This window comes from Mytilus edulis, chromosome 5 (genome assembly GCF_963676685.1).
Source record: "Mytilus edulis chromosome 5, xbMytEdul2.2, whole genome shotgun sequence".
NCBI lineage: Eukaryota > Metazoa > Mollusca > Bivalvia > Mytilida > Mytilidae > Mytilus > Mytilus edulis.
In genome coordinates, this window is record NC_092348.1 from 4,909,541 (window position 1) to 4,921,549 (window position 12,009).

General features: G+C 31.7%; 1 protein-coding gene across 2 annotated transcripts in view; it reads right to left on the reverse strand.

Annotated features, from left to right (window-relative positions):
• The window catches only part of LOC139525345 (PH domain leucine-rich repeat-containing protein phosphatase 2-like), a 53,481-nt gene that overhangs the window by 9,451 nt on the left and 32,021 nt on the right, over positions 1 to 12,009 (reverse strand). For both annotated transcript variants that reach the window (XM_071320557.1, XM_071320556.1), the window contains 10 exons: positions 9,062 to 9,196; positions 8,073 to 8,254; positions 7,429 to 7,604; positions 6,465 to 6,611; positions 5,480 to 5,931; positions 4,405 to 4,465; positions 2,390 to 2,485; positions 1,656 to 1,814; positions 590 to 787; positions 116 to 278 (listed from right to left, as the gene is read on the reverse strand). In XM_071320557.1, coding sequence (XP_071176658.1) covers positions 116 to 278; positions 590 to 787; positions 1,656 to 1,814; positions 2,390 to 2,485; positions 4,405 to 4,465; positions 5,480 to 5,931; positions 6,465 to 6,611; positions 7,429 to 7,604; positions 8,073 to 8,254; positions 9,062 to 9,196 — 1,769 coding nt within the window. The remainder of the gene's footprint in view (positions 1 to 115; positions 279 to 589; positions 788 to 1,655; positions 1,815 to 2,389; positions 2,486 to 4,404; positions 4,466 to 5,479; positions 5,932 to 6,464; positions 6,612 to 7,428; positions 7,605 to 8,072; positions 8,255 to 9,061; positions 9,197 to 12,009) is intronic.

Below are 12,009 nucleotides of genomic sequence, written 5' to 3' on the forward strand. Positions count from 1 at the left end.
ATTCTTCTGTAATGAAAAACGAATAAAAAACAAAACACATAAAATCCATCTTTTGATGAAATAGTTCCTTTTGATACACAACTAGTGGACAAGACCTAAATTACTCAGTACATACTTTTAATGCTTGGGCTCTCTTAAAATCAGGCAGATCTTTGATGAAGTTTGCATTGATTCTAAGAACTTGTAATTTTGGATGTTTTCCCACAGCTACAGGTAAATGTCTCAGCTTGTTCCCAGATAGATTCAATTCTTGTAATGTATCTAGTCTCACTATATCCCTAAATCAAACAAAAGTATTCAATAACATCAGATAAATAATTGTCTCAAAAATGTCTTCAAATGTTATGAAGGCATATAGAATAATGTACAGCATTATACGTCATTTCTTTTAGATTAGAGCCTTGATACAATTGCAGGAAGAACAAAGCTTTAATCTCTCTTGTTTAAATATGCATGATGATGATCTATTTGATGCTGGATGTTAATCAACCATCAATCAATGACCCTGACATTCTTTTTATTTCTACAATCATATACAACTTATTCAGTGTCTACTGTTTAAAGAATTGCTTCAAATAAGTAGTAGTACCTGTTTCTAAGTTCTGTAATATAGTTGTGTGCCAGGTGTAGAACTTTTAATCTTGAAAATGTACAGACAAATGTTAAAGCCAGGTCATCTAAATGGTTGAAAGACAGGTACAGCTCTGATAGTCTATATGGTGAATTAGAGGGAGGTAACTCTGGCAAATCTTCTAAATTATTCCCAGTGAGGTTCAAATATCTTAACCTGTAATGGAAGAAAACAATTATTCATTAAAAGAATGCAGGAAACAATAAGCAAGCATTAAACAAGAGAAATAACCTTTTCATTACACATTAATGCTGTGTTCACACATAATTTTGAATTTGATTCGCATTTATTAATTCGAATCATTTTAATTCCAATTTGTAACGTTTTACGTCTGAACATAAATTCTAATGCAAATTGCAATAGGAGGAAAATTCTCTTTACTCTCCCAACAACGCTAACTTTTAATTCGCATTATCAACTAATTGATTATTATTTTATTCGAATTACAATTTAGAAAGTGTCCACACCACAGTGTATTTCTAATTAAAGCAAAATTAACTAATTTGTATCAACGAAAAATGCATTTTAAATGCCAATTTGACAACGTGAACTAGCCAATTCAAATTTGATTCGAATTAAAAAAAGAGTGTGTGAACACGATTAGCGTATTCAATTCAAATTAAATGCATGTGTGAACAAGGCATTAATCAACACACATTTGAATCATGAATAATGTCAAAGTTTTAGACAAATAATTCAAATAAGTATATTCTAGCATGTCTAAAGACAGACAATTATCAACCAATCAGTAACTTGTTCGTTAGAAAAGGAGAAGGTATGATACTATGTGTAGAACTTTTTTTTTTGGGTTAAACTCTACCTATTTTATACTTTAACCAAAAACAACTGGCATTTTAGGTCAAATACGTAAACCTTGTCATATTTTAATTTTAACCTATTGAAATAAATTTTCAGATAAAAGCAACTGGTTCATTTTTCAATAAAAACAACATAATTTTGAAAGATTTAAACATTTTTTGAAAGATCAAATACTGGTGCACATGCTATTATTTTAACTGCTTACTTTGAAGCTTTAATAAACAATTCAGCAGGAATGGATTCTATTTTGTTATGTTCCAAGTTCAGTTCCTCTATCACAGTTTTACCAATATCTTCTGGGAATGTAGATATTTGATTGTGATTGGCTCTTAACACCTTCAGCTTCTGTGCCTCTACAAATAACCTGAAATAAATGACAGAAATTTATATAATGTCAAATAACTTTAACACTGTAAACATGCTGATTTAATGTATAAGCAGATACTTTTCTGATGACATTGCTGAACTGTTATGACGAAATCATAACTCCAGGTTTACATATTTGTTTTGTATATATTTTTACTTGTACAATTGAAAAAACAAGCATCATGATTTTTCACATATTTTTGTTAAATCATGAACAGTTACAGGCATACTTAAAATAAACTTATTTTCAATAAACATAGCCTCTACATTGGTCACTGTAGCTTATTATTTGTGAAAGATTCGCTCCTAACAGAAAATGAGTATTTTTTTACATTCTGCACATGTGTAAGCCTCCCTTAGTGCAATAAACTGAGTCCAATTTCCATGACCTCCATTTTCTCTGGAGCATTCAGTGTCCATTAAAAAATAAAAGAAAGTATGGCAACAGAACAGAATGTTTATTTAAGGAAATGTTGTAACATTGCCAATCAGACCAAAAGATCTAGGGAAAAAGATGTCAACAATAACACTGTTTTAGTTGCGGTTTAATTGAGATTTTAATTAAAAACTTGCCTTCCTGGTAGTTTAGTGAGCTGGTTATAACTGATATCTAACTTCAGGAGAAAGAAACACTCTGACATCCAGCCTGGTAAAGTCTTTAACTTGTTACTACAAAACAACACAAAAAGTTTAATGATAGAATAATGCACATTTGTTGAATCTCTTCAGGTGAACTACGAGACAGATTTTGATTTTCTAAATTTTTTTCATAAAAAATCTCTTAACAGGATTCACTAGCAGGTGTGCACTCATGCCTTTAAAATATGGTACTGATAAACATCACTTTTCATATGTGTTAAATTTTTCTCAGTATATTGAATGTATAATTTGTATACATATTTTCTTCATTCACTAACCCATTTGACATAATTATATTTAAAAACAAGAATGTGTCCATAGTACACAGATGCCCCACTCCCACTATCATTTTCTATGTTCAGTGGACCGTGAAATTAGGGTCAAAACTTTAATTTGGAATTAAAATTAGAAAGATCATATCATAGGGAACATGTGTTCTAAGTTTCAAGTTGATGTAACTTTAACTTCATCAAAAACTACCTTGACCAAAAACTTTAACCTGAACTTTGCACTATCATTTTCTATGTTCAGTGGACCATGAAATTGGGTTCAAAACTATAAATTGGCATTAAAATTAGAAAGATCATATCATAGGGAACATGTGTATTAAGTTTCAAGTTGATTGGACTTCAGCTTCATCAACAAGAGTGCACACGCTGAAATGTCTCGCCTTCTATACTAATCATTGATATTATTGAGCTTTAGTACAACTGTCACATAAACTTAACATTAACCAAGATAACTAAACAAAGACCAATGAACATTGAAAAAGAGGTCCAGGTCAGATGAACCATGCCAGGCAGACAGGTACAGCTAACAATGCTTCTTTACAACATATATAGTTGACACATTACTTATAGTTTAAGAAAAATAGACCAAAACACAAAAACTTAACACTGTGCAATGAACCGTGAAAATGAGGTCACAGTTAAATAAAACCTGCTTGACTGACATTAAAGATCATAAAATATTTCCATACACCAAATATAGTTGACCTATGGCATATAGCATTAGATAAAAAGACCAAAAATCAAAATCTTAACTTTGACCACTGAACCATGAAAATGAGGTCAAGGTCACATGACAGCTGCCCGCTAGACATGTACACTTAACAATCATTCCACACAACAAATATAGTAGACCTATTGCATATGGTATGAGAAAAACAGACCAAAACACAAAAATTTAACTATAACCACTGAACCATGAAAATGAGGTCAAGGTCAGATGACACCTGCCAGTTGGACATGTATACCTTACAGTCCTTCCATACACCGAATATACAAGCCCTATTACTTATAGTATCTGAGATATGGACTTGACCACCAAAACTTAACCTTGTTCACTGATCCATGAAATGAGGTCGAGGTCAAGTGAAAACTGTCTGACAGACACGAGGACCTTGCAAGGTACACACATATAAAATATAGTTATCCTATTACTTATAATAAGAGAGAATTCAACATTACAAAAAATTTGAACTTTTTTTTCAAGTGGTCACTGAACCATGAAAATGAGGTCAAGGACATTGGACATGTGATTGACGGAAACTTCGTAACATGAAGCATCTATATACAAAGTATGAAGCATCCAGGTCTTCCACCTTCTAAAATATAAAGCTTTTAAGAAGTGAGCTAACGCCGCTGCCGTTGCCGCCGCCGTAGCCGTAGCCGAATCACTATCCCTATGTCGAGCTTTCTGCAACAAAAGTTGCAGGCTCGACAAAAACTACCTCGACCAAAAACTTGAACCTGAAGCGAACGGACAGACGCACAGACGGACGCACAGACGAACGGAGGCACAGACCAGAAAACATAATGCCCCTCCACTATCATAGGTGGGGCATAAAAAAACCATTTACCATGTACTGGATGAGTACATATTTTACAATTACAACAAACTCAGGCAACTATGAATAATTTAAGATATGCAGAATACATTAAACTTACTGTGATATCTCAATGTTAACAATCCACTCTGGCTTAGGACTAATGGAAAATGTTTCTAAATCTGAAACAAAAATGCATTTTTTTTAATTACTTTCATAGTATAACAGTGGGAAATTGTTGAATATGCATTAAAAATTAATCCAGAGAAGATGAAGGACGCCTCCGGTACGGGAATTTCTCGCTGCATTGAAGACCTGTTGGTGACCTTCTGCTGTTGTCTTTTCTATGGTCAGGTTGTTGTCTCTTTGACACATTCCCCATTTCCATTCTAAATTATATATCAAAGGAACAGAGCTTTTATTGAGGTTCTTCATCTTGATAGTTCCTAGTTCATCATTTATACATTATGAAAATGTTGTATCCTCATTTTTCTGTTTGTACTCTTTTTCTATATTTTTAACAGCTCTTGCAGCACACAGATCAGCTAAAACTTTTGTACATAAAATTACATTTGTATCTCACATGAGCACAAAGCCTTCATACTCATAAACGTTAAAAAAAAAAGTTTTCAAACAAGTCATAATATTTTCAAAAGTTTTTTATACCCAAAATACAAGGATATTGTTTGATTAGATGCAGAAATCATTCCAAATTTTTACTTCAAATTAAATTATAACCAAAATGAATGGGTCCATAGTACATGGATGCCCCACTCACATTATCATTTCCTATGTTCATTGGACATGATATTGTGGTCAACACTCTAATTTGGCATGAAAATTAAAAAGATCATATCATAGGAAACATGTGTACTAAGTTTCAAGTTGGTTGGACTTCACCAAAAGCTACTTTGACCAAAACAAATTAACCTGCAGGGGGACAGCCAGACGGATGGAGGAACGAACTAATGAATGGGCATACAGATGAATGAACAGACACACAGACCTAAAACCATAATGCCCATAGGTGGGGCTTAAAAATGGCTGCATATTTAAACATCACTCACAGCTGAACAGATGTCTTACTTTAGGAACAATTTTACTGATAGTGATGACCATATTTCTATACCCCAGTCAACCCTAGAGGTGCAAAAACTGAAAAACTACTGATTATTTTTGAAGACTTCAATACTTACTGTTATGTGAAGCTAACACATTCTTCAATGACATCCCATTTATTTGTAATGTATGCATCTCATTTCTCTCACAATTCAAATACTCTAATCCTTTCAGTGAACGAATATCTAAGTCTGGAATCTGATTGTCTCGCACATCTAAATGTGTCAATATTTCCAAAAAAGAAAATTTTGTAGTTTCACTTGGCAAGAGTGACAATAAATTCATTCTAAAATCTACTTTCTTTATATGTTGCATTTTAGACAACACTTCGTAAGTCAGTTTTTCTATTCTATTCCCTGCCATGATAATGCTGTCAAGTTGTAATGCTGCATGCTGGGAGTTAAGAAGAACTTCAGGTACTGTTGTAAAATGGTTGAAAGCCAGCACTAAAACATGAAGTGACTTCATCCCCCACATCTCCAATGGTAATGCAGTTAGGTGATTGTTGTGTGCTTGTAGAACTTGTAAACTGGAAATAAAAACAAAACATTTATGCTTATTTAAGAAAATTTCACATTATCAGCACAAAAGTGTATTAGAACATCAAAATATTTTGGTGAAGTTTGTGTTGAACAATTTCTGTGTAGTGTTTTGTTAGCTGCTGTTCATTTGTTTACCATTTTTCTAATTTAGTTATGGTGCTGATAATCTTCACTTATGTTTTTCATTGTCCCCTCTCCCCTTTGTTGAGATTGCCATTCTAATACTACAACTATCAAATTATATGCATCAATTTTAACAGAAAAAAAATGCACAGCTAATTTAGGTATTTTTAAGAAAATGCTTCAACGCAATTATCAATTTAGATTTTTTTTTTTAAATCTAATATTAGGGTAATACTATGCTTGTCAATATTTTGAAATGATAAAAACATTGCAAAGATTTCTGAACTTACACTTTGAATGTTTTGCTTTCCAGAGTGTTGGCCCTCAAAACATGTTCTGTGTATGGTAAATGGTATTGTGATGTATTTCTTAAGTAATTTTTTAATGAATTTCTTACTTGGTAAGTTCTGCTAGGTCTGGTGGTAATATTGATATTTGGTTACTAGCTATGTTCAGTTCTGTCAAAGTCTTCATTTTACAAAGTGATGATGGTAAAATCAGCAGATTGTTGTCAGCTAAGTTAAGACTAGTTAGGCTGTGGAACCTGTTGATATAAACAAACACTTAATTAGTTTCATTTAATGGAGATTTTATATGGATAAGTTAAGACTAGTAGTATGGCTTTGGAAATTGCCAAAAAGTATAATAACTTTATAAATAATTTTAAAAATACTACTACAGGAAAAAAAGAGGGACATTCTAACTCAAAAGTGGGAAATAAACTGACAACGCCATATAACATATTCTTAGACATGTCATGGTAGATGCTAAGAAATAAACTGACAATGCCATATAACATATTCTTAGACATGTCATGGTAGATGCTAAGAAATAAACTGACAACGCCATATAACATATTCTTAGACATGTCATGGTAGATGTTAAGAAATAAACTGACAATGCCATATAACATATTCTTAGACATGTCATGGTAGATGCTAAGAAATAAACTGACAACGCCATATAACATATTCTTAGACATGTCATGGTAGATGCTAAGAAATAAACTGACAACGCCATATAACATATTCTTAGACATGGCATGGTAGATGCTAAGAACTAAACTGACAACGCCATATAACATTTTCTTAGACATGTCATGGTAGATGCTAAGAAATAAACTGACAACGCCATATAACATATTCTTAGACATGGCATGGTAGATGCTAAGAAATAAACTGACAACGCCATATAACATTTTCTTAGACATGTCATGGTAGATGCTAAGAAATAAACTGACAACGCCATATACATTGTAACATATTCTTAGACATGTCATGGTAGATGCTAAGAAATTGGAAAAGATAACATTGAGCCTTTGGTCAACTGATCTAAGACTAACAACCAAATTTTCAACTTACCTCGGTAAATCATCTAACCAACCAATGGTATAAATGTCTTCCTCTATTGGTCGAGATTTGAGAGCATTATGTCTCAGATTGAGGCTCTGTAAGTCCTGGTTAATGAACACAGTTTCTGGTAGGAATTCTAAGTGACAATTGGATAAATCAGCTTTAGAAGGTAACTTTGCTGTAGCCTATGGAAGGTAAATTAGAAAAATATCAAATAATGAGTATAAAAAAAGATTTTTATTTGGTGGAAGGTTAGAATTCAAGTATTGTCAATGTGATGGTGATGATCTTCAAACTCTTTGATTTTATTTCCTTTTTTCTTATGCTTAATGATAATATCTTGCCCTCATTTCTATTTATAGTATATAAGAATATCCTTGTTTGGTTTTATTGTATGTTCTACTATTAAGACCAAGGTCTAAAACAGCAAAAGGAGAGGTTTGAGTGCAAACACATCCGATTAACCCACCACAATTTGTGCCTGTATCAAATCAGGCTATCCAGACCATAGTTTGTTGTTGTCTATGTTTTATATCAATTTTGAAGAAGTTGGGTGCTGGTGTGATCTATTGTTGGCTGAAAATTTTTTATAACTTTGGAAATTAGCAAGTTTCATATTATGTTAGATTCTGTTTTAGCCTGTATGTTATTACCTTCTTTGATTTTCTGAACCATTTTGAAAATTCATTTTCATCTGTAAATGACAGGTACACTGACCTATCACCTTGAAGTGTGGAGGTCAACTTCAGACAGAAGTCATGACCTTTGAACTGGGACTCTTCAACAGAACCTTTAGCAAGTTGTACAATTGTTGGTTTTGAGTTCTTGTTTTTGTCTGAAAAATATATAAAACTGTGGTATACAATCATCAAACAGACTAAAACGGTTTTTGTTTTATTTCTTGACTGGAACTGACTATATTAACATGTGCATCATAAAAACAAGACATTTTGTTTTTCATACTAAATACAGACAAATACTACTTCTTTACCAATTCAAATTCAAACTCAGGTCATTATAGTGATACAAAATGAAGAAAGAAAAAAACACAACAAAATTGTCATGTGTTAGAAGCACTTTTCTGGAACTCACTTCATTAGAAACATTTAAGGTCTAATGATTGAAAGCTAACAATGTTTTAATAATTGATGATTTTTCATTTGCAAAAAGCCTTCCATGGGGATAACAAAAAAGTTTGTCTATAAGTAAAAAAAAAAAAAAATGCAATATGATGCCACCACTTATCAAATGACCATGGTTTTAAGATTTGAATCTATGAATATCTAAGTATCTATATCTGTTGTCCTGACATTAGAATATGACCTTGGTCTGTGATGTCTTCCTATAAAATCCGATAGATTAAAATGTCAAAATGAAGTTTTATTATGTCTACAAGCTCTTTCTATTTATGAGCATTTTGATGAATAACCTTTGGCAGTGCCATACTCCTCCAATGGTCATTTAAGTTTACAAAGTTTAAATTCTAGTTCAATTATGCCTGTCTTAGATAGTTATGGACCGATATATATATTTATATCATATGAATAGATTAATAAACCACAACTTTATCTATAAACTATAAACTAATGTATGCCATGGGTTTGAAAAGGCATGACATATTGTACTGGTATCCTGTCTTTACCTCTGTAGATCATTAATCTGGTACCCGAGATGACACACAGACGTTTTACCCATTGGTAAATCAGTTTCCCCTTGCGTACCAGTACTAAAGACTGTAACTGGTTCCTGGAATAAGTACTGTCTGATATAGGTTTACCTGAAAAAGGTGAAAAATACTAACTGCATTAATTCTTATAGTTGGGGAACAATCTAAATGAGAACTGAGTTCTCCAGATTTAAGAATAAAGAAAACTTTAAATCATCACATATACTATTCTGTTTTATTTTGTTACAACTAGACGCTCGCTGATTCTTATCTTTATTCTATGGTAACCAAATCCAGGTACATCTTTCAAACTTATGTTATACAAGGCAGCACTCGCAGCGGCAGAGTGGAAAGGGATTAATATAAGTTGCAAAACTTTTTTCATAATCCACTATAAATAAGTATGATTAAACTAAAAATTCTTATGATTTGTATCATTATATTCTATTATATAATTTTTAAAAACTGGAGATGTGTAATCAAATGAGGAAAAGCTTATCCATAAGTTTTTACGCAATGGCTGTATGAGGGGGAGGACAGGGGGTTACCCTTCTCCCTTCTCCCACCCCTCTTCTCCTTTCTCCTTTCTCCCATTAGAATAAAACATCTCCTTTTGAGATAAATTTAAAAAAATTCTCCTTTCTCCCAGCCTTCCTCTCCTTTCTCCTACCCCCTTTCTCACTGTCTCCCTTACCCCTGTCCTCCTCCTCCTGTATGTTCCCTCTTCCCCTACCCTTTGTCAAATTCTGAGCAATCTCCTGTTTGGTTTTGCTCTTGCAGAAATTAAAAACTTCTTAAAAATAAATGTCTTTTTTTAATAGTTGGTGATATTATAAGACTGTCAACAATTAAATTTACCACACATGACATCACAAACAATTGTAATAAGACAGTATCTTCTTATGATCCTGATATTTAACCACAATGTGACAGAACTATTTATCTAATTATAATTGTAGTTGTATTACATGATAAAAAACAATATAGTTGAACCATTGATCTATATAATATTAGTCCCTATAAATCTTTTTGGGGTGTTTAAATGGCAGTAATTTATATCATTGGGAAGATTATTAATTCTATAAAAATCAGATCAATCAATCAATCAATCAGATTTAGATTGTTTCAAAACAACACAACAATAGATGATTTTTGACATTTGTCATTGCCAAACATTTCAGTAAGATTTAATGTGTTTAATTATTATACTATTAACTGTGATAAAATAATTTATAGGTTTATCAAACAATATTCAGACATATTTTAAGTAAACAAAGTGTTTTTGTCAGTTTTGCTTGCCATTAGAAATGTATTATTTCTTTATCAATAATATTATTTTACAAAATTTAGTTTTTGAATTACAATGTATTCTTTTTATACATGAAAGTTGGAATTAGCACCTTATTTTGCATTTTAATCATAAGCTTTTATGTTCAGCTTTTTTAATTCCCTTGTGTTGTCTCTGATGTGTATAGAAAATTAACAAGGCTTACAAAAACACAGACAGAGAACTAGCTCAAAAGAGAAAACAAATGACCTGATATAGGAATGTTTGTTTTTTACATAATTGTTCACTCAACATAGAAGCAGCGTAACAGTAGACTTTATTTGTATACTGTATAAAATAAAGATAAGTTTTATAAGTTTGTCTGAATTAAGTACAAATGCTTGGCTGATTGCAGAATAAAATTATCTCCCAATACACATATATACTTCCTTAACCTATTTATTTTACACCAAAATTTCACATACTAATGCATTAAAGAAATAATCAGTCATGCAAAGTTGGGCTTCAGTATTCACAGTCTTTTTTTATATTTTGATATAATATGGTCTCATTATATGAATTTTAATTTTAGTTTCTTGTGTATAATTCAGAGTTTAGTATGACGTCCATTATCACTGTACTAGTATACATTTTTTTTAGAGGACCAGCTGAAGGACACCTAAGTGTGCGGGGATTCTCGCTACATTGAAGACCCATTGGTGGCCTTCGGCTGTTGTCTGCTCTATTGTTGGGTTGTTGTCGCTTTGACACATTCACCATTTCCTTTCTCAATTTTATCTGCATAAAAGCTTACCTAAATCCAACCTAGGCTGCAGCCTTGTCAGGATAATGTAATATTGTGTTAAAAGAATCTGTAGAATTTCAAATAAAAAACAGAGTCTTTCTCAGGCCACTGTCTTAATTGAAATAATAAGTTTGTAAACACTAATTAATTTAAGTTTAAACAATCTAAACTGCAAAATTATTTCAATTTTGTGGAGTCAACATTCTGTTTATTTCATTGTAAGTTTAATATATTATACAAACTGTTACAAACATAGCAATGATATCATCAATGTTATCACAAACTTTACTTGTATATTATTCAATCTTATAAATCAGTACAATACTTATTCATTGTTCAAAATTTAACAGATTAAATAATGATAAAATATTACAAACTTTGACTTTCAGTTTTACACTTCAAATCAAAACATTTCATTAACTTTACAAAAAAACAGCCTAAGGGGAGATAATCAAGTAATATGATTACATCTTTAAAACTCAATTATTGTCGTTTTACATATTTTCTTGTTATAAAAGGTGTTAAGAGCTACAAACACATTAAGTTGGGGGATAGTACATATTTCTCCAAATTTTTAGTGTTATGCCGAAGGGTAGATAACTGAATCATGAAATCAGAAAATCTTTCAATTATTCCAGGTTTTTGTTCCCTAAATGATGATGTCTAGCTCTTGATGACTGACGTTTATTTCTATTTATTTTATAATGTAAACATGAACATAAAATGTCCATATATGGATACTTTTTATTCTTTATTGTGTGAATAAACGGAAATTTCATGGTAAATTTAAATATTTAGTATGACAGAAATTTTATTTTAGATAACATAAAGTTATTGAGTGGTGTCATGTGA